General features: G+C 39.8%; 1 protein-coding gene across 1 annotated transcript in view; it reads left to right on the top strand.

The window, feature by feature from the left end:
• WNT7A (Wnt family member 7A) overlaps positions 1-11,854 on the top strand; it is a 52,507-nt gene extending 40,653 nt beyond the window's left edge. Inside the window, exon 4 of the mRNA XM_032788417.2 lies at positions 10,974-11,854. Coding sequence (XP_032644308.1) covers positions 10,974-11,453 — 480 coding nt within the window. The 3' untranslated portion in view covers positions 11,454-11,854. The remainder of the gene's footprint in view (positions 1-10,973) is intronic.
• The last annotated feature ends 9,751 nt before the right edge of the window (positions 11,855-21,605 follow it).

The following is a 21,605-nucleotide window of genomic DNA, read 5'->3' as shown; positions in this document are numbered from 1 at the left end:
TTGATATAAACAGAGGTGGAAAAAAAAAAACATTTAGAGCAGTGGTTCTCAACGAGGGCCCCAGGGCCCCCTGAGGGGCCTTGAGTAGGGGCCAGAATTAGACTCGCTGGGGCCAGGGCAGAAAGCCGAAGCCCAGGTCCCTGAGCCCTGCTACCCGGGGCTGAAGCTGAAGCCTGAGCAATGTAGCTTCATGGAGGTCCCTGTGGCATGGGGCCCCAGGCAGTTGCCCTGCTTGCTACCCCCTAATGCCACCCTGGCTTTTATATGCAGAAAACCAGTTATTATGGCACAGGTGGGCTGAGGAGTTTTTATAGCATGTTGGGGAAGGGGAGGGAGCTCAGAAAGAAAAAGGTTGAGAACCTCTGATTTAGAGCATAGTAGTCCAATGTGGTATTTATCATCATCACAGGGAAATCAGACATAAGATAGTCTAAAAAAAACTGTTTCACTACATTCCTCTCAACTTTGCTCTTCAGAATTCTTCTGTGTCCCACTGGGTATTTTTCACTTTCTTTTTTTCTATGCAGTGCTGATCAATAAAATATACAAAGGCTCTTCTTCCCCAATGACATAGACCTCAGGGAGAAACAGACTAACATTTGAATCCTGCTCAGTTTTCCTGGGCTGACAGCAACATAGGGTAGCATGACTATGCAATGATTTTAATTTCTTTACTTGTTTATCTCATGTAAATACAAAGCATGTTTGGAAAACAGTTATTATGGAATTGTGACTTTTCCATAATGCAAAAGCAAAGGGATGGTTGGTATCCAAGGGTAGCAAATGTAAGATTAGGGTTTTGTTTTTTTTAAACCCTAGTCAACTATGTATAAGAAAACTCTGGAACTCAGCATGAAGGCCAAGAATCAAAGCCATCATATGACTGCATAAGCCATGAAAAAGTTAAAAGAGATACCAATCTTCACGTTTAGGCTCATATGGAGGTCATTAGCTAGAATCAGGAAGAACTCTATTTGCCCTTCAGAAACAGATCATTTATTATCAAGGTAGGATTATTTATTCGGTGCAATTCTTGCGTTATGTCCCAAAGTAGAAAATACTGAACCTTAGAAAGCACCTCTTGCATGGTCACTACCAGGCATATGTTTCTTCTATCAATAGTATTCTGGGCGTCCTGAAGCACAAGTGAACAACGATCCTGCTTGTTTAGCTGTCTTCTGGTCCTAGAGTAAGACTGGCTCTCAGGGGTGGTGGTGGGGGTAATGATGCCACATGGCAGTTTGCCAGCCATTTTCTATTTGAAACTGAATATTCACCTGCAATCAATGGGGTTGACTGTTCAGAATTCTTGTTGTAATATTTCTTCTGTACCGGTCGGCTGCCATATTAGTTCTTTTCCAACTACTTCAGGGGTAATGGCTTTTAGCTCAAGAGATGGTTAGATGTTGATGTCCTTTCCCCCCAGTTTACCATGGAATTTCAATTTAAAATGTGTTACTACATTACTACGCACTGTTTTGCAACAGCTCCCTTTTAGAAAAGAGAGATTTAGTAGTAGTCCACTGATCAGAGATAATCTTTCCTGGTTAATTGGACTAGATCTTTGCTAACCATGGAGCAAGGATAATCGTGTAGTTTCAGTGCTCTTCCAAGTTGTTTCATGCAGATTTCACACTTATTTTTGATAGTAGCATTCATGCCTGACCAGAAATGGTCATCTCAGGCTCTCTTCATACACTTCTCAATGGATAGAGGGGTCTTGTGTACAAAGCTTAGCATTTCTAACATCATGCAGTGTAGTACTATAAACAGGATGTCCTTCATACAGAATATGCAACAGTTTAATCTCTATGGTTCAGATCCACAAAAGCACTTGGACACCTAAGTCCCAGTGGTAGGTGCCACTGGGATCCACACAATTGCCTCTTGGCTGCCTGCTAATCCTGTAGACCCCTTCCCCCTAATTCACTCAGTGCCTACATTGTCAGAGTCAAAGTTCCCTAGGTGACTAAGTTTCTGTCTCCAGGCATGTTCACTGCTGCCTCACCCTAGGCTTCCAGCTGCCCATCTCATGCCTAAATCTCAGTGCAATCCACAAACTGGGAAAAGATAGGTGCAGGAGTGCCTATCTCACTTGTGGTGCCTAATCCAGTAGGCGTGCGCAAAGGCCACCCAGTGGATCAGGTCCCATTCAAATTCTGACTGGAGGAGCAGGTAGAGGTGCCCACCTTATAACTTTTAGCCCAATGGTTAGAGCACTCACTTGGGATGTGGGAGATTAGGTTCAATTCCTCCCTCAGGCAGATGGGGAGAAAAGGTTTGAACGGAGATCTCCTACACCTCTTGGGGGAGTGCTTTAACCACTGAGCTATGGGATATTCATATCCCTCAGTCCTTCCTGTTGAAGCTGTTCCACTTTGGTTAAATAAAGAGTCATTGGTGCAGGGAGACTGGAGCTTGGTCTTTCACCTGTCCCAGTTGTCATTGTTCCTCTCTCTCTCTGGTCCAATTTGAACAAATGCCTCTACCTTTCTTGGTTATGGTCAAACTCCTCTGAACCTAATTGTCAAACATAGTATACTCTCTCATGGTATTGTCATTGTTTTTACCCCAAATCAACAGATCCTCAGGTATTACTTCCAGATCCTCAAAGGTCTTGAGCATGATACTTTGATACACTTCCTGTTCAAGGCAATCCCAAAGGGAAGTTGCTCAAACAAATCTAGCAAAGGGAGAATTGAAGGTACACAGTTTTATACTTTCAGTATGACATTGGACCTGCCAAAACTCTTGGCATACATCCCAAACTTAAACAACCCTTGCATTTTGAAGCAGAGACATGATCTTATTTTACCGTCTGGTTAAGCTCAGATTTAACTCTTTCTCTCATTACTAATAGGTGTATAATATATTTATATCAGTGTAATTATTTTATCTGTAATCAACCCACACTGTATTGTTTTGCCTCCTGTTCAGGTAAGTTATACCCCTGTTTGATCACAGGCACGTGCACTCTGCTCTTCAGCTCAAATACACTTGTCTTTCCCTTCCATTATTCTAAACTCTGAGTGAAACCTGTCCTTATGTAGGCATTCTAGTGTAGCTTTGCTACCGGACTCATTTTATACCAGCTATGCAAACCAAGCTTAATTTTAACATTGGGTGGTCACTAATCTTTTTGTGTATATGCATTCTGGGGTTACAGTGCACCCTGCTCCAGTATCTAATCCAATGTCACAAACCCAACCTGTTGTAGAAACTTGATTTGTAAATGTATTTAGAGACTCAAAGAACTTTTCCTGCCCTACCATTTTATCCTCAAAGTGTATGTTTGTGAATCTATCTAACTGTTAAAGCATCACACTTTTGCAAATTGAATACGAGCCAACAATGTGATGTAGTTGCGAAAAAAGATATTTGGGGCATATTAACAGGAGTATCATATACAAAACACAAGAGGTAATTTTTCACTCCACATAGCCCTGGTGAGGCCTCAGGAGTATTGTGTCCAGTTTTGGGCACCACACTTCAACAAAGATGTGAACACATTAGAAAGTCCAAGTGAGAGCAACAAAAATGATACGAGGTTTGGAAAATCTGACCTATGAGGAAAGGTTGAAAGATTTTAACATTTTTAGTCTAAAGAGATTAGAAGAATGAGGGGGAACCTAGTAACTGTCTTCAAATATATAAAAGGCTGTTATAAAGAGGATGGTGATCAATTGTTCACCAAGAATAGGACAGATAGTAATCAGCTTAATCTGCAACAAGGGAGACTTAAGTTAGACATGAGGAAAACCTTTCCAACTGGAAGAATAGTTAGGCAATGGAACAAGTTACCTAGGGAAGTTGTGGAATGCCCAACAGAGTTTTTAAAGAACAGCTTAGACAAAACACCTGTCAGCGATGGTCTAGGTACACTTGGTCCTGCATCATCATGAGGGGATGGACTAGATAGCCTATCAAGGTCCCTTCCAGCCCCTACATTTCTATGGTCCTATTGAAATTATTGCTCTTATTGCATGAATGACAACACACTCTTTATGCTTGACCCCTTTGCGTCATCTTGTGATTGCCTCCACATTTATAGTAAACAAACCTGGTCTCTGCTAGTTGTTTGCCTTTATCTTTAGGTGGTGGTAGTTCTTTTTAATTAGATGCATTTCAGTACTTTCACTGCTTGCTAACTTTTATTTGTGAAGTACAGTTTTCACTAGCTCTGCAGATCTCCACTGCTCTTTTCAAAGTCAGGTCTATTTCTTGTAATAACCTTGCTTTGCCCAGGTTACAAGTTTTAGCACAAATAATTTGTTCTTTAATTCATATGACCTAGCTTTATCATCAGTCTATAACATAGGGTATGTCTATGCATGGAAATGGGAAGGGATTCCCAATTTGAAGAGACATATCCACTCTTATTGAGCTAGCAGGGTAAAAGCTGTGGTGGCATGAGCTGCAGGAGGAGCTAGCCACCCTGAGTAGGTACCCACCTGCGATGCTAGGCACATACATGGGGGATGGGAGGCCCAGCCCCTTTCATGACTCAAGCCACCATGGCTATACTCTATTTTTAGCATGTTCGTGAGCAGAGCTAGTGCAAGTATGTCTCCTCAAACTGGGAATACAACACTAGCTGAAGTGTAGACATAGCCATAAAGGTCAACGGTCTCATCTGGCATGTGGTTTCTTGTAAAGAAAATGTGTCTTTCCCATGTGGCATTCTTGTAAGAATTTGTCTTGAAGTTTTTGAAGGATTTTGTCTAGCGGTTGGCTTTACCTTTCATGGTCTCACTAGAAAATTATGTACCTCTCCAATATCTCTGGGTCTGGCACATGTAAATTGGGTATGAGGTAGGGCTGCTCTATTTTCAACTGGAACACCTGATCAAAAGGGACCCTGCTGGCTCCAGTCAGCACTGCTGACCAGGCCGTTACAAGTCCGGTTGGTGGCACAATGGGACTAATGCAGGCTCCCTGCCTTCCCTGGCTCTGTGCAGCTCCCAGAGGCAGTGGCATGTCCTTCTCCAGCTCCTATGCATAGGGGTAGCCAGGGGGCTCCGCACGCTGCCCAGCCCAAAGTGCTGACTCTGCAGTTTCCATTGGCCGGGAACTGTGGCGATGGTTTCTGGGGATGGGGCAGCGCACAGAGCCACCTGTCCATGCCTCGGCATAGGAGCCAGAGAGGGGACATGCTAATACTTCTGGGAGCAGCTTTAGGTAAGTGCCACCTGGAGCCTGCACCCCTGACCTCCTCCTGCACCCCAACCTCCTGCCCTAGCCCTGATCCCCTCCTGCCCTCCACCACCCCTCAGTTTCAGCCTGGAACACCATCCTACACTCCAAACTCCTCATCCCCAGCCCCACCCAAGAGTTTGCACCCCCAGCTGTAGCCCCCACAGCCCAATCCCCTGCTCCAGCCCAGATCCCCCTGCCACACCCTGAACCCCTCATTTCTGGCCCCACCCCAGAACCCACACGTCCAGCCCAGAGCCCATACACAGTCCCACACCTCAACCCCTGCCTCAGCCCAGAGCCATCTCCTGCACTGTAAACTCCTCATACCTGGCCCTATTCCAGATCCCGCACCCCCAGATGGAGTCTTCACCCCCTCTCACATCCCAAGCCACTGCCTCAGCCTGGAAGCCCCCTACCATACCTTGAACTTCTTCTTTCTCGCCCCACCTAGGAGCCTGCATCCCCACCTGCAGTCCTCACTGCCCCGGCTCCCCAATGCCCTGATCCAGCCCGCTGAAAATGAGTGAGTGAGTGAGGGTGGGAGAGTGAGCGATAGAGCAGGGTGGGAGTGGAGTAAGTGGTCTTGGGGCTGCAGAGAAGGGGTGGGGCAGGACCTCAGAGGAGGGGCAGGGAAAGGTTGTTTGGTTTTGGGCACGTAGAAAGTTGGCAACCAGAGGGTGAGGGAAGGATTTCATCCTTTCCAACTTCTTTAATACTACTTGCCTACAGTACTGCAGGTAAGGGTTGCAACCACCTCCTCCACTTTTCTGACATGCTCTCTTCCAGACAGAAGGTGGCTTCATTTTTCCAGTGATTGATTTTTTTTTCTGAATGCCATATAATAAAGGTACGCATAGGAATACTTGTAGGAGACTGGTATATTTCCTACTCCATCACGACATCAGCCAAAGTTACAAAAGATTATACCCCCTGTTATGGCAGGGATCAGAGTATGCTTTGACTGCAGTGGCTACATACATTCCTTCAACACTGAGGATCCATATTGCTTATATAGAATGGGGCCAGATTCATCCCTGCTGGTAGAGAGGTCCCCTCCAGCTCAGGGGTTATATTTAGGAGTCCCCAGAGCAGGGTACTCTGCAGAAACCCTGTTGGTGAAGGCTGCTCAGGAGGTATAATGACTTTATGAATCCTGTGACCTGCCCTACTCACTTTTTGGGTGACTTTTTGCCACCAAGGTCCTGTGTCCTTGTTTGTGCTGACAGAGTAAAGCATTATCAATGCACTGATGTCACACTAAACTCAGGACCTTGCATTGTCCATTGCATTGAAAGATAGGCTATCTTGACACAGTAAAACCAACCCAGAACAGTATATCAACAGATTAGCAAATGAAACTGTGAAAAAAACCATTTTAAAAAATGAAAGTATGAAATTCTGACTAACTTTTGTAACAGAAATACTACAAGATCTGATCTGACAACATATTATGGAAAAGTTAGACATGAAATTAGTTCTCAACCTGTATATTTTCCTCCTACTTTTTTCTTTTTTGTCCATTTTTAAACTCCTCATGGAAGTGCCCAAAGATGGGATAGCTGCTGGTAATATCACCAGAGAGTACTAGTGCAGGTTTTCCTTTCCACACCCTTTTACTGTAAACTATTTCCCAGAGGCTAATGGGGGGTGAGAGAAAGATCAACAAATACTGACAATTTACTGTAGGAACTTGAAAAAAAAGTGGGCAAAACTAAAGACACTCCCTTTGTCAGCAATTAGCACAGTCCAGAGCATTCACTGGTACACAACAGATGTGCCTTCTGTGGCTGATAATGTTGGGTATGGTAAGTTGGTGAAGAAACAAAGGACATAGGTTTGCAGTTATGCACTCCCCAGATCCCAGTATTTTAAAGCAAATCAAACTATGGTATATTAGTTCCTAGTCTAATGTGAAAAATATGAGCCACTAACTAAATCTTCAAACAAACAGAACCTGATTTTCCTGAAATATGGCAACTTGCCATTTTTATGTTTAATTTTTTTGTAATGGAGAATGATGCTTTTAAGGGTAAGCTGCTTCCTTTGAGCAGCAGACATGCAGTGTGATGCCCAGGCCCAAAGAGAATAATAGCTTCACACCCCCTCACCAACTGCTTTAGGTAGCCACATATCACCCAGGTCCTTCATTGCATTTATGAAGACAACTGAATTACTGGTGGGATAGTGAGGTGACCCGGAAGCATTAGGTGCCAATGTATGTACCTTTTAATGCAGAACAAATAACCCAAGCTTCTGACATCACAATAGTACAGTGTAACAAACCACCATATTGCAGTTTTGCTTTTCTTCAGGTATAGGATAGACTGTATGCAGAATTATGGTTTTGATTTGTCTCTTGCTGAACTTACTTAGTAGTGGATTGGAAGCAGCAGCAGGAAGAAAGGGATAGAGGAGAATAATCTGTAAAAGGGCTTGTGGGTTGAAGGTAGGAAGCGTGGATGAGGAGGAAAGGCAGAGATGAGATGGGAAGTGAACTTGCATTTGCAAGTTACAATGGACCACTTATGAAGATATGTTGGGGTGAATTTGCACAGTGACTCTAAACTTGCCCCACCTAGATGATGCATAAAATCACAAAAAGAATTAGCTGTTCTGTCTAAACTTACATTAAAAACAACTAAAAGGGAACCCTCCAGCATGGCACAACACAAAAAATGTTGTTTTGTTCTTCTAAAAAGAACCCATAATGTTTGGGTTCATTTACTATTATTCAAAAGTATCATGTTCAAATGAAGTCAGGTCTTTTTATCCCAACTGCTTTCACCCAGTCCTAACTGAGCCCAGAAAACTTCCTAAGCTATTTCCAGTTGGCATCAAGATACATCACACAGAACAGCAAGCTCAACACATGGCATGGATCCTTTCAATCTTTGATCCATTGCATCAGCTTACTCAGCTTTTTCCAACCAAACTGTTTGTTCCCTCAGTGATCACTGTCTGTAAACGGGATGTTAATGAAATATACTGAAAGGGAACTGAGGTTATCTAAAATGTAACCTACATTGGGGGGGGACCTCATGAGTAGATTGACAATAAAACATCAATTTCAAGACAATTTGTACTATTCTGATGGAGGATTCATGTGAGAATTAGTACAAGGTTGTTAGGCTTTATTATTTTTCTTGCCACTCTGAACATTTGCACTAGGTTGCAAAACCAGCCTCTTGAACAAGATAAGTTATTAATATGAGAAATGTCTCACAGGTCACCTCAAAAGACAGATACATTACAAATAAGGCTGAAAGAATCCGTATTATTTGCTGAGCGATCGCTCCTTTTTTTGTCTCCTCATCTATCTCCTTGATGTACTACCATTATGAATGACTGAGCAATAACTGAATGCAGTAACTGAGTGAGGAAGTATCTCAAAATAACCAGAATAATCCATAATGTAAGCCTAAATTTAAGCAGAGTTGCAAAAGTTGTTCAGATGCAGATCTGAATCTAAACTTTTCCAGATCTGGATTTTGGTCCATCCATTAGATAGATCACTGCTAATCATAAAATTTGGATCTGGATGCAAACTCTCCCATAATTCCACAAAATGTGCTCTGTTGTACCCTAAAATTATTGCTATCATCTGTTCAGAATTATACTCTCTAGATACGTTACCAATCCTGGCATCAGTCCGCCCTCAAAGACTACCATGACAGTTCAACACATGGAACAAAAACGAGATCAGACCATATCTAATGTTTTTTGAACTCCAACTTTTCATTGTTGGGAAAATTCAAACAAAAACAGAAAAGCCTAGTAACATTATTTTTTGTAGCAGACACACAATATTGTTCCAGCTTTCCTCAGAAAGCTAAGCAATAGCAGTCACTATACGGCCTATAAGGCTAGAGTATATAAAAGCAATAAGTGTAACACCTATACTTGCAATGCTTAAAGTAGCTTGATTTTTTCTATCTTCAGTAACCCCAACTTGCACAAGAATTGGTCTGGTCAGCACCAGACATTAACTAAAATTCTGTGGTTGGGATTAAGTAGCACACAATTTAAGAAGCCCACCATTTGTGTTGTGATTTAAGACTGTCCTAAGTACATAGCATTCTATTTCTCTGAACATGTAGAGTTGGGTTTTGTCCCCATTAATGCAGTCTGCATCTTCTTATGACAACCTGGCCACTTTGCCCCTAAGAGAATAGACAGTATTTTCACTGTCACCCTTTCATGAGGGCTCTACAGGGGTGGGGAGCTTTAAACTGATTTTGGAAATCCACAGGAGATGCATTGGCCAAAGGCAGCTGAAGGGATGCTCCAAGTTTCCAGGTCACCCTGGCCATGTCTATTCCTAGCAGGCTGCCCACTTTTGGGGTTGTGCTGGCCAGTTGCAAGTCCTTGAGAACGAAGGTTTTAGGCCTCTCGCACCCTTTACAATCGCTCCACAAATGGAGACACAGCCTTAAGGCATAGGCGAATCTTGTCTGTAGCATTATTTTGCTGTCTCACAATTCATAATCTGACATAACATCGCGAAATGAAGTATATGAAATCCATGTATTTTTTACATTAACCCAATGCAGGTGGTAGGCAAACTCAACTACAGGGCTCATACAGCTAGCACTAAATGAGTCAGTTTGTCTTCTGCCAGCATTTGAAAACCAGCAGCAGCAGCAGAACAGTACAGGAGTAAGGCAACAAGAGATCTGGGGGGATTGAAAGGAGGCAACAGTGGGATAAGGAATCTATGGGGCTTCCTGCCCCTGAAAGAAAAAGGAAGATGACAAGATGTAGAAAAGAGACATTTACAGAAAAAAGAAAAAAAAGAGAAGAGGTGGGGAGGGGAGAAGGGGGAAGAGACACAGACCAGGTAGAACAAGCACTGCTTTAGTGGTAGTGCCTTAGAGAAGCATGAAGCTACCGAAAGAGATAATAGAAAAAATTCAAAGATAATTGATGACGACAAATTAAAATATTAAAGAATTCTACGTTCTCGTTCTTATCCCTGCTTCACACTGGAAGAGAAAGCTACAGTTGTATTACAATGAAGGCTGAGAATTAGGCTAAGGGGTCCTGTCTTCTTCTCCACATGGAGAATGGACTTGAGTACATGGCACATACTACTACCACTACACAGGAAAGTAACGTGTAGATTTTCTTAGATGTAACATTAATTTGCAGCATTTACCACAAGGAAAAATGGGTGAAAGTTTTCCTGCAACGTTTTTCACTAGCTTTATTCATGCCATTTGCAGGTCTAAGTACTGGAATGGAATTTATTTTCCCAGTTTGGCTTGCATAATCCATTTGTAGCAAAAATCATTGCATTTTCAGAATGTGGTACATATGAGATTTCATGTGAAAATACCATACTTGAGGTGTGTTATTTGTGCTTCTCTGCAACTCTCCATCTTCTTGGCATATGCCAAAATTGCAATATAGACACATCATGCTGGGCACAGTATAAACACATAGTAAGCAATGTGAAGATCACGGTTGGTAAAGACACCATTTTTGTTTTGTTTGAAATTGGATAAAGTTCTTCTCTCTGATCAACATGGAGTAGGGATGGAATCAGTTGTGCATGTTCTGGAGAACTCAATTGACATCAATAGGAGTTTGATGCCTGTGACAATTACACATAGCCAGCAAGTGAGATCTGCAGCCTGGGCGGGCATGAATTTTGACCTGGGTTTCATAGCCATTATTATAAAAAGCACATTTGAGAACAATAGTTTCATTACATCAGACGAATGTCTCTTTGATGGAGTCTTAATGTTTTAACACATTCTGTGTTCTTTCAAATCTAGATTCTTGAAGAAAACATGAAATTAGAGTGCAAGTGCCATGGAGTTTCAGGATCTTGTACTACTAAGACATGCTGGACAACCCTTCCTAAATTCCGGGAGCTGGGCTACATCCTTAAGGACAAATACAATGAAGCAGTTCAGGTTGAACCAGTGAGGGCAAGTCGCAACAAGCGTCCAACCTTCCTTAAAATAAAGAAGCCACTGTCCTACCGCAAACCCATGGATACAGATTTAGTCTACATAGAAAAATCTCCAAATTACTGTGAAGAAGACCCTGTCACTGGTAGTGTGGGAACACAGGGCAGAATGTGCAACAAAACAGCCCTGCAGACCAATGGCTGTGATCTGATGTGTTGTGGTCGAGGTTACAATACACACCAGTACTCACGAGTGTGGCAGTGCAACTGTAAATTTCATTGGTGCTGCTACGTAAAGTGTAATACTTGCAGTGAAAGAACAGAAGTGTACACCTGTAAATGAAAGTGTGGCTGGGGAAGGTGACTCTAGATCCCTAGGAATGAATACATTTGCACATGAGCTCAACATAACTACTCAAGACTGTAGCAAAGACCTGCTTGCTTCCAAAAGAAAAGCTAATGAATGGATCCGTCTTTTCCTCTCATGTTTCAGTACTTATGTGGATACACATTAAAGACTTGTACAAATTATCCAAAAAACCCCAAAACAAAACAAAAAAACAAGCCACTTGACACACAAAACAGAGGAAAAAAATAATCTAAATGAATCTGCACCTCCAAAGCTTAATGCAATGACTGCCTTACGAAAAGAACACCCAGTCAAGTGGAAAAAATCGGAGAGCTTGGCAACTGACTCTTTTGGTTTGGAAAAAAATGGTTAAATACACAAGCTACTGTGCATAAGGGGTGGGTTGGGTGGGGGAAACAAAACAAAACTTTAAAATGGTCTTTGCACAGGATGGGGTGACAATGCTCCAGTGTGAATTTCTACTGAAGTGTGGATTGTGCAGATTTAGGTTTCTACACTTGTGAAAAGCTTCTGCTGGTCTTGCCTGTCTTTCCATTTCACACAATTTGCTACAGCAAGTAGAACTGTTGACGTTTTCCATAGACACTGGTTTATCTGCTTTTCTTTTTTTTGTGCTGCAGATTTTAGCACAGGGATTTGGGACATCTGGGCATAATAATAGCAATATTTAACACTTTATTCAGATAAAACTAATATTAATTTATTTAAATAAAAAAGAACTCTACACCATTTTTGGAACTATTCTGCAATTAAAGTAGATAGCTTGCTTTCTTTGTGGAATAATTATTTTGTAGATACGGCAAGGAAAAAACTGAAGCTGTATATATTATTCTTTACTCGGATATTTCTACTAGTTGGATTTGCAGGATATTTTCTGCTGTACTAGATGTTTAAGTACAAAAGCAGGCATCTTTTATAATTTTTTTCTGTTTGCTGCTAGTTGTCTGGAAAAATCAAACTGGTAGTGAGTATAATCTCTTTACAATACACTTTTTTTTTCCCAATTAAAGAGGAGCGTTATGAAAATCCAGTTTGGAATACATCAGAAATAAATATGAAACTCCAGACAAACTTCCACCTTTTGGAAAATGAACCATAGGATAAGAGTATATTTTGTAAGAGACTATTTTTATATGAATATTTTATTTATACTATGTCTGCTTGTATAATTCTATAACCTATACTTTTCCCTCAAAACAGGCATACAATTTGTAATTCTTAGGCTATTTAACAGATAACGGCTGATTAGTTTGTGGACACAACAGCAGCAAGCAGGATACATTTAGCTGCAATTGGTAGATGTGTCAAAATGCAGAATGACCTTTCCTTCCGGATGTGTGTACAAACTGGCTCTCTTCCTGCAGTTCAATTTGCAGAATATGCAAAACAAGAACAGGGTATGTAGCATCAATTTTGTCACATGGCTTGAATTCATGATTGGTATTAACTGGATGCTCATTTATCCCATTCAGAAAAAAAAATCTGAATTAGCTTCCCACAAGCGTCAGTCATTAAACTGTGGTGTTATGACTAGCAAATGTGCTGTGTGTGCTGTCAGTTAAACCTCTATATTGTGTTACTGTCAAATTTGATTTTATCAGTGGAAGACTATAGACTATGACTGTAAAAACTAGCATGACCCACATCGCCTGATTCTCATAGATAAGATACAAAGCTTACAGCTTTTGCCCAACTGGTTTTGGTATTTGCCTTATTCTTTCCCCCCAAAAAGTTCTGAGTTAAAAAACTCAAACCACATTTAGGCAAACATTAAACAATCTATTTCTCCACAATGAAGAAGTCCTTCTTGTACTTTCTTTTGATATTTCCTTTCTCATCTGGGAAACTAGAAGTGAGGTAGGTGAGTAAATAAATATTCCCACTCCCGGCTGGAATCTTTTTGCTTGCTTCTCCTGCCTGAATCATTTAGAGCCTCACACATAGTTCTAATGTCAATGGTGGTTTTGCGTGAGCAAGGAATACAGGATTGGGCTCTTATTGATATCACATGTTCCACTGTTTGAGACATATGACAAACACTTCTATAGTTGAGAAATGTGAGATCACTCAGTCAAAAAGGTTGAGAAAACTGACAACAAGGGAAACAAACAAGTTATCCTCCAGTGATTCCCATTGATATTAATAAGTATTAGAACAAATGGACAATAAGCAAATTAGTAATAGGTCTGATCCATTGATTTTTGTAGGCATTCTGCCTGTACTAGGACTGCAAGATTGGGACCACATGAGAAAGGAAATGATGGAAATTGTACAAGAGAATTTTACACGATTTGGGTAAAATAATGTATTTTCAGAATTGCCCTTAATGCAGCATATTGTTTACATACACACACAAAATACCTGCTCCTTGCCGTGTACAATTAAGATTAAGGATATAGTGTTTCTTTGCAGATTTGCCATTTACCACTTTACAGCAACTGAGACACCAATGTATGAGATATCAAAGTAGAAGTCAGAGAAGATCAACACAGTTTACTTTCAACTTTGTGACTTGTCAAGGTGAAAAAATTTAAAAGTAGTATTTTTTTATAATAGAGCTTATATTTTTTTCAGGATTCTAAATTTTGTGTATTAAAGATTGAAAATGGAACCTAAATTTCAAGAACATATATACAATATGAAGATTAATTAGAAGTATGCAACATGGTTTAATAATGCAGATCTCTGATAAAGTTAATCATGGGGCAATATTCTTTTTTACAGTATGTATTGGCTTTCACTAAGTAGATACACAACACAGTCAACAGTTTGTTGTTCTTCACTAACTACAGTAATCTAACAAAAAGTGTTATTTTGCAGTATGTTTTTACCATAGGAAAAGCATTCTGTAAAACTGCGGCTTTCTGTGTATTTCAATACATTGGTGATGCACAGTGTACAACTAGCACATTAACTCTTAAAAAACAGATTTCTTTAAAGAATTTTAATCACAATAATAAAGAACTGGATGGATATACAAAGAAAATCTATTTATTTTATTGCAGAACTAGAAAAGATTGAGTAGCTTACCAATTCTTAAATGTTTTGCAGTGGAAATATTCTCATTTGAGAAATCAGTTTAACATTTACATAAAAACCAACACTGGACCTGACATTGTCTCTATATTTGCAGTGTTTCTGGTGGTCGAAATATGATGAAAGGTGTCTTTTATTTGTTTTGAAGTTGAATTTCAAGTTAGGAATACTGCATTTGACAAGTAGCCCTAAAAGTTCAGAAATGAGGAAAATGTAGAGTTGCAGTCTACTAGAAAGTGTCTGAAAGTTTGGCTACATCTTACCAGATAAGCAAAAGTTGGCCCATCTGAATCAGCCATGAGTCTGGAGTTAATTAGCCATTCTCTAAATTTGACTGAATGGCATGAAGAATAAATAGGAGAAGGAAAGATTTACGATTTTGTAGATATTTTTTCCCCAAACAGTTTGTTCTTTGTCCTCAGGGAATAGAAGAGCTCTGTTTGTACTTGGTAAAGAACCACACAATGGGAATGAAATGCATACAACTGCAGAGGAATACAGCCTTCAATAGAAAATTCATCTTTTCATTTCTACTAAATGAGTGGAGTGCTGGATTGATGTTCACGTAAATAACCTGGTTAATGTTCAGAAAGCAAACATGTTCAATATTGTAAAAACAGGAAGAAAGTTAAGAAAAACATTTGAATGAGCATAATTATGAGTCTGAAAATTTTAAAAACCTTATTTGACTTATACTCTTTTTTTCCACATGGGAATTTCATTTTGTAAAACTGAAAATAAATTCCAAGTGGGATTCTAAAGAAAATTAAAAAGGATTTTCATTGATCTATTTCACTTCATGGCCTTAATTTTTTTTTAAGTTGACAACTATCTTGATCACAGTTAGCTTGCATACTTGGAAAAGTACTTGCATAAAACAAGAATCCATCAATGACCTAAAGTTTTCTTTGCCATGTTTGCACAAAACTAATGGAGACGTATCTTTCAACAGTGATAATTAAACTGAAAACCTCCCTAAAATGTAAACTTAATTGGCTCATTCTGTAAATGGCAAGGTTATTCTGAGGTTGCACAGTTACTTGAGAAAGGGAAAGATATATATGAACCATCTTATGAATACAGGATTTAATAGTACATTTCACAGACTATAACACTGTTTAAGCAAAACTCAGTTTTAAAAGCCCATTTGTATAGTTAAATTTAGAAATGGGGCAGGCTTCAGTTGCATTATGAATGAAATTTCAGTATAAATACTTCAAATAACATTTGTGCATTTAAATAATAGACATTTGGAAAGACCACAATGGACACCCAAGTTGGTATGCTGACACAGCAGTACATATGCACCTATATTCCAGATGGTTAGCTGCACACAAGACCCCAAAATCTATTGTTGCTAGGACTATTCTGTAGAATGTATGCATATGAACCTGTCAGAATTGAGGTGGCAAGTTCTGCCATATGCTTCTGCTGCCAATAACAAAGTTTTCCAGCATATGCACCTCCATACAGTGCAAACGACAACGTAGCTTGCAGTATTTAACATAGTGGGTTTTATCATGCATGATGACTTCTCGGCGGTAGCCTACAGAATTCTCCTAAATTCTAAAACTGAACTGAGTAATATTGTGTGCAACTTTCAGAATATGATGCCTCTCAACTAGTTAACAAGGGATGTTTTCCTCCAGAAAAACACTAATTCAGAGTGTGTGGGAGTTCTCCTTAAAGGCATATTTTTTAACACTGAACAAAAATTCAGAGAATTCTAACTCTGGGAACAAATGTTAATGATATATTGTAAGTTAATCAATGAAGAGGTACAACTAGATTTAAGATACTCCCTGTGTTTGAAGTAAAGGTGCCAGAACCACTCAGCTTTGCAATTCTCTCACTCTTATCATTCCAGATACATTTTTAAACCATTCAGACTACTTCTGATCATGTTTTTGGAGTTATGTGAAAGCACCAGTTGTTTCTTGTGTATTCCTGGATTTGATCTAGGGCAAAACATTGAATAGAAGCGGGCTGTGTGAGAGAGCGATCTCCCTAACTATTGACACATGTTAAAAGTTTCAAAATAAACATACTGGATGTGGGCTCTGCAAAATGCTCTTGCGTATCTTACAAGAGAGATCACACTTCTTGTTCTGTGAAGTATGGCACTCGATGTTGCCTGTTTTCTCCAATGGCTGTCTATGTAGCTCCTCTGATGGCTGTTTTTTGGGCAGTGAAGCCACCGTATTACCACCTTCTTCAGCAAAACAACTCCACTGGAAGAAGCTATTATTTTTTTCGGGGGGAAAGGATTCCTGATATGTCTGCATGCACGAGACAGAAAGTAAGTGGGCTGGTAAGAAAGGATACAATCAAAATTTTCACTTCACCTGTGAGCACCTTCATATTTAGATGCTCCTGAATTTTCTCCAAATGGATAAGCCCAACCCTAGTTTTTATGCCTGCTATACTCAATCATCCATTTTCCCCTCAATCGGCAGTGTTTACCTTACATACCGCTTCATAGTCCCAGGTTAACTGACAATTCACAAGCCATGTGCCACGTAAACCTAACACTACTAGTTACAGGTCATAATCTTATTTTTTAAAAAGAGAGATGCACAAGTGTGCCTTGGGATCAATGCATTGTGCACAAAATCCTATTATGAAAATCCTTCACTGTCACATTTTCACCTCTACTTGGAGCCAGTGTGCAAGTCTGCAGAATGGATGCACTACCTGCTCCATAGTTTAGCTAGTATTTTATTTTCTTCTTGCACTGGGAGGGAAATTAATATTTTGGGGAGTGAGCTTACATTTAGCGATCTAGTCTACCTCCCTAAATTACTGATGGTTTGCCAATTATCATAGCAGCTAGATGCAGGAATACAGTAAAACAGAAAGGGATATGGCATAAAACAAAAATGTCTGTCCAATCTTGATGTGCGCCTATCATTCTATAACATGGTATGAGAAGTCTGGAAACAGTCTTTACCTACAGCATGATATCCAGCTAGTAGACCAATTCAGGTCTAGGATGGAAAGTCAGATTGTTTGAAGGTTATTTCAGCATAATCAGCATAGCGGAGAAGCTCAGTTTCTTTAATTGTGATATTCAGGAAGAATTTAAACATTCACTAGTAATCAAATTTCCACTTCCATCTGGTCTATTGGGTTCTGTTGTAGTGAAAAATATGAAGGAATAGTGCTAAATTCTGACCTCAGCCATGCACGCTCACTGATTTCAATGAGATCGCATAGGTATGACAAAGAGCAAAATGCAATGGATGGTGCCTAAGAAGATCTGTTGAAAGTATTTACTCATATTGTTTGCACCCCTTTCTTCATGCATATGTTTCCTTATTCTCATGCAGCTAGTTTTGAACTCACCACAACCACACACAGTCTAAATTGTTGCAATGCAAACTGATTATAAGATGGATTTATAAGATTCTGCAAATGGCCATCCCTCCTTGTATAGTCAAAATCTTTAGGGAGTTTTGTGGAGCCCTCCAATGCTGTAACTTTAAAATCTCAAGTACTTTGGTGTAGTCTCGGCAGCATTGCAAGGGTTTTTTTTAAAGCAATGGTATCAAGACTTTGCAGAAAAGCAGCCAGAGCTGCTGGGGGTTGGAGTGTTTGGGAAGTGGCTTTAGGCAGGGGAAGGCAGGTCAGGAAACAAGCAACATCCTAAGTAGTAGTGAAAAGAACATTATAGCCCATCACAGAGAAAGAAAGAAATGACCTAAGAGGAATAAAATGAAGCCCAGAGATGTATTGGAATGGAGGAAAGAAATAAAGGAAGGTCACTGAAAACCATTAAGGAAGACAGAGAAAGAAGATTATTGGATTCATTGGGGGAAAGGAGGGAGGGATATTGGTAGCTTGACTAAACTGACTTGCTTTGTAGCCTAAGTTAGTGCTGTCCAGCTGATGGTCCATGAGTCATAATTAGCCCACAAGATAATTTCACCTGGCCCACATCCTCTTCTCAAACTTAAAAATAATATTTATTGGTGTGGTGCACTGGAGTCTAGCACCTATGGGATACATGACCAAGGAGGAAAAGCTTGAACATGCAGGAAAACATTTCTAGCTGTTAACAGCCCTTTATCAATTGCATTGAGACAGCAATAAATCTCTTTTGTGAGTAGGTTCCTCAGTTTCAGTTTATATTCAATAACTTCACATATACACATCAGACTATAGATGTGCATGCACATATGGACAATTTGTTCTGCAAATATATTGTTCATTTACAATCTTTCATTGGTGTAAAGATAGACAGATCTGGTTTAAGCAACAGGGAAAGTTAAATGCTGGCTTAAGCTATCGGAGAGCACATTTTGTCCAGAGGTTTTGGATTTAATCAGATATATAGTGAGATCCATCTCAAGAAGAGAAGGAAGTACAATTGTGATGGGAATGACTGAACCAAAATCTTTTACTTAAATTATATCTTGTACAAATAAACTAAAATGTGTAGGGTTCCCCCCGTTAAGATAATTATTCTTTGCACTTTTGTAGCACTTACCAGTCAAGCAGTGAAAGTATTCTGCAACCAGTATAGTATTAACCCTCATGCTACTCTGGTTTGATTACTCAGCATTATTATCCCCATATAATGAAGAGAAACTGAGGCACGGAGAAGTTAAGTGATCTGTCCACAGGCACGTAGGAAGTCTATGGAAAAGTCAGGAATAGAAACCAAGTCTCCTGACTTCGAGGATGTTACTTTAAGAACTAGATTAATGTCTGGTCTCTAAAGATAACAACAACAAACAAAATACATGTTGAGATTTAATGACAAAATTTATTTTTTAAAGAAGTCTTTTGAAAATCAGCTCTCTTTCCTCTTACTGTATGTGCCAATAACTGAGGAGAGAGATTGCCTCTTTCTTCTGCTACAATGACTTCACCAATTCCTGAATAATAACGAATAATTAATAAATAGAACCTTCACATTCCTTAATTATTAGTGATATTGAGATGGAATTTAGACAAAACCTGACCTCGGGGTTTGTCTAACAATTTCACGTTTAAATACATTTTTAACGCTGGCTTTAAAAAGGAAAGTGATAGAAAATAGGCCTCGAAGTCAGAAGACCTGGGTTCTAATCCCAGTACTGGTAGTAAATGAGCTTGGGCAAATCAAAAGCAAACATATAATAGATCAAGTTTTCCATATGTAAAATGGGAATTCCACCTCTCAAGGGGTACTGTGATACTTTATCAAGAAAGGTCTATAAACAGTTTGGAAATGGAAGTGGTAAATTCTATCACTTCTGTATTTAAAGTCTGCACAGTATGGCCTGCCACCTGAAGAGGGAGATGTGAGGTGACTCAATCTAGATGACAAGCTGTGCTCATACTAAGTACGCATGGTGAGACTTGGAGAATAAGTACAAAAAATGGATTGGAGCCTTATTTGAAAAGTTAGAAAGGCAATTTATCTGCTTCTGTCTCTCTCTTTGTACTAAGTTTGGGTACCAGTCAGATTATTTCAACGCTTGCCCATCTCTAATTGCATTTCTAATGAACTGAATTCAAATTAAACACTAAAGAGAAAAAACTTCTCAGAACATATATTGTGTTTATTTAGGCCAGACCAGTTTGTATGAAAGTACAAAATCAATCAAGGCCTAAAAGGAAGCTGGCAAACAGTCAGTGCTTTAGCAGATCTTCACTTCTTCCATGAGAAAGCTGGTGGCAGAGGGCTGAGAAATTCTTAGCACTTATAACATCAGTTTATTTAATAACAAGATGAGTAAAGGTGATACACCGACTTGAATTGATGACTACGGCACCAAAGTTGTCATTTTGATGACTTGTTTGGGCAGAAAGAGTGGTAGTAGCTGGGTGATAGATTGTTCATTCTTTATCTTGCTACAATGACATCTGCTTTATTCACAGATCAGCCACCAGTTGCTACAACAACGCCAGTGTGCTTTAGAAAATGTTGTTGAGCTGCTGAGAGAATCTTGGCTACCCATTAGCAAAATGTTAACTATGCAAAACCAAATAGCGTTCGGTTTTGTTGTTGGAAAAAAGTCAACGCTCTGCAATAAGTAAGAATGTCAAAAAGAATTTACATTCAAAAAGTAGAGAGGGGTTTTAACCCATGATATCACCATGATTCCACCCCTCCATTAAGTCCAAAGAATAGAGAAAATAAATAATGAGATTTAAACAGAAAGAACAAATGCACTTTCCACTGAACAGCTTGGTGTCTGCAGCATTCAGACATGTGCATTGCCCTCTACTTTCCCGTGTACCGTTTTGGATTTTAACAGCAATCCTTTGCTTATAAGGGGTTTATTTATTTATTTGACACTTAACATTTTCAGAAGATGCCAAATGCTGCTAAACACCGTGGGAAATCTGATTTGGATGCCAGATAAAGTCCCTTGCTACCAGCTCCCATGGGAGGTAAGGGAACTTTGTCTTCCTATATACCAGTCCCTACAAAGGATCAAATTATAGAAAAGTATTCACAGGCATCTGGAGGAGGGTGTCTTTTTCTCCCAGCCAGAGAATGCTGCTGTGGTGCTTGAGAGGGATAGGGGTACTCCTACTGGAGGGTGAATGCTGTGCCCAGTGAGAGAGGAGTGATGCTTGAGGGGTAGGCAAATGATCCAATGGGCAACTAGCTATGAATAGTTTAGTGAAAACTCACTCACTGTTTGGACAATGGGCAAATATACTGATACATCTAGTGTGGGCAGCAACTACAGTCATAGAAGATGGGCCTGAGCAACAAAATTTGGATCTGATTTCCCCTAAACCAGAAAAAATGTTGTTCATCATTTTATCTTCACGGGATTAAGGTTTAGTCTGCACCCCATTGCCACTGAGAACTAATATACAGCACCCACCACTCATAGAACAGGCATTGAGGGCACAGAGCACTCTTCTTCTTTAAAAGCAAGTAACTTCCCTATATTTATTACCCAAATACGTTCTCGGTATTTTCCAAAGAATAAAATTTTATTCCTAATTATTTTTATCCTGCACACCTTCCAAATGACTCATGAACCACTCTCCTCCCCTTGTTTTATTCCCTCAGCAAGATCTGCATGATTCTTCAAATTTAACCTTATTGGATTTTAAAAGTATTAAGGTGATATTAATGTA

This window comes from Chelonoidis abingdonii, chromosome 17 (genome assembly GCF_003597395.2).
Source record: "Chelonoidis abingdonii isolate Lonesome George chromosome 17, CheloAbing_2.0, whole genome shotgun sequence".
Taxonomy (NCBI): domain Eukaryota; kingdom Metazoa; phylum Chordata; order Testudines; family Testudinidae; genus Chelonoidis; species Chelonoidis abingdonii.
Note: the sequence above shows the minus strand (reverse complement) of the source record. Positions and strands in the feature narration are given on the sequence as shown.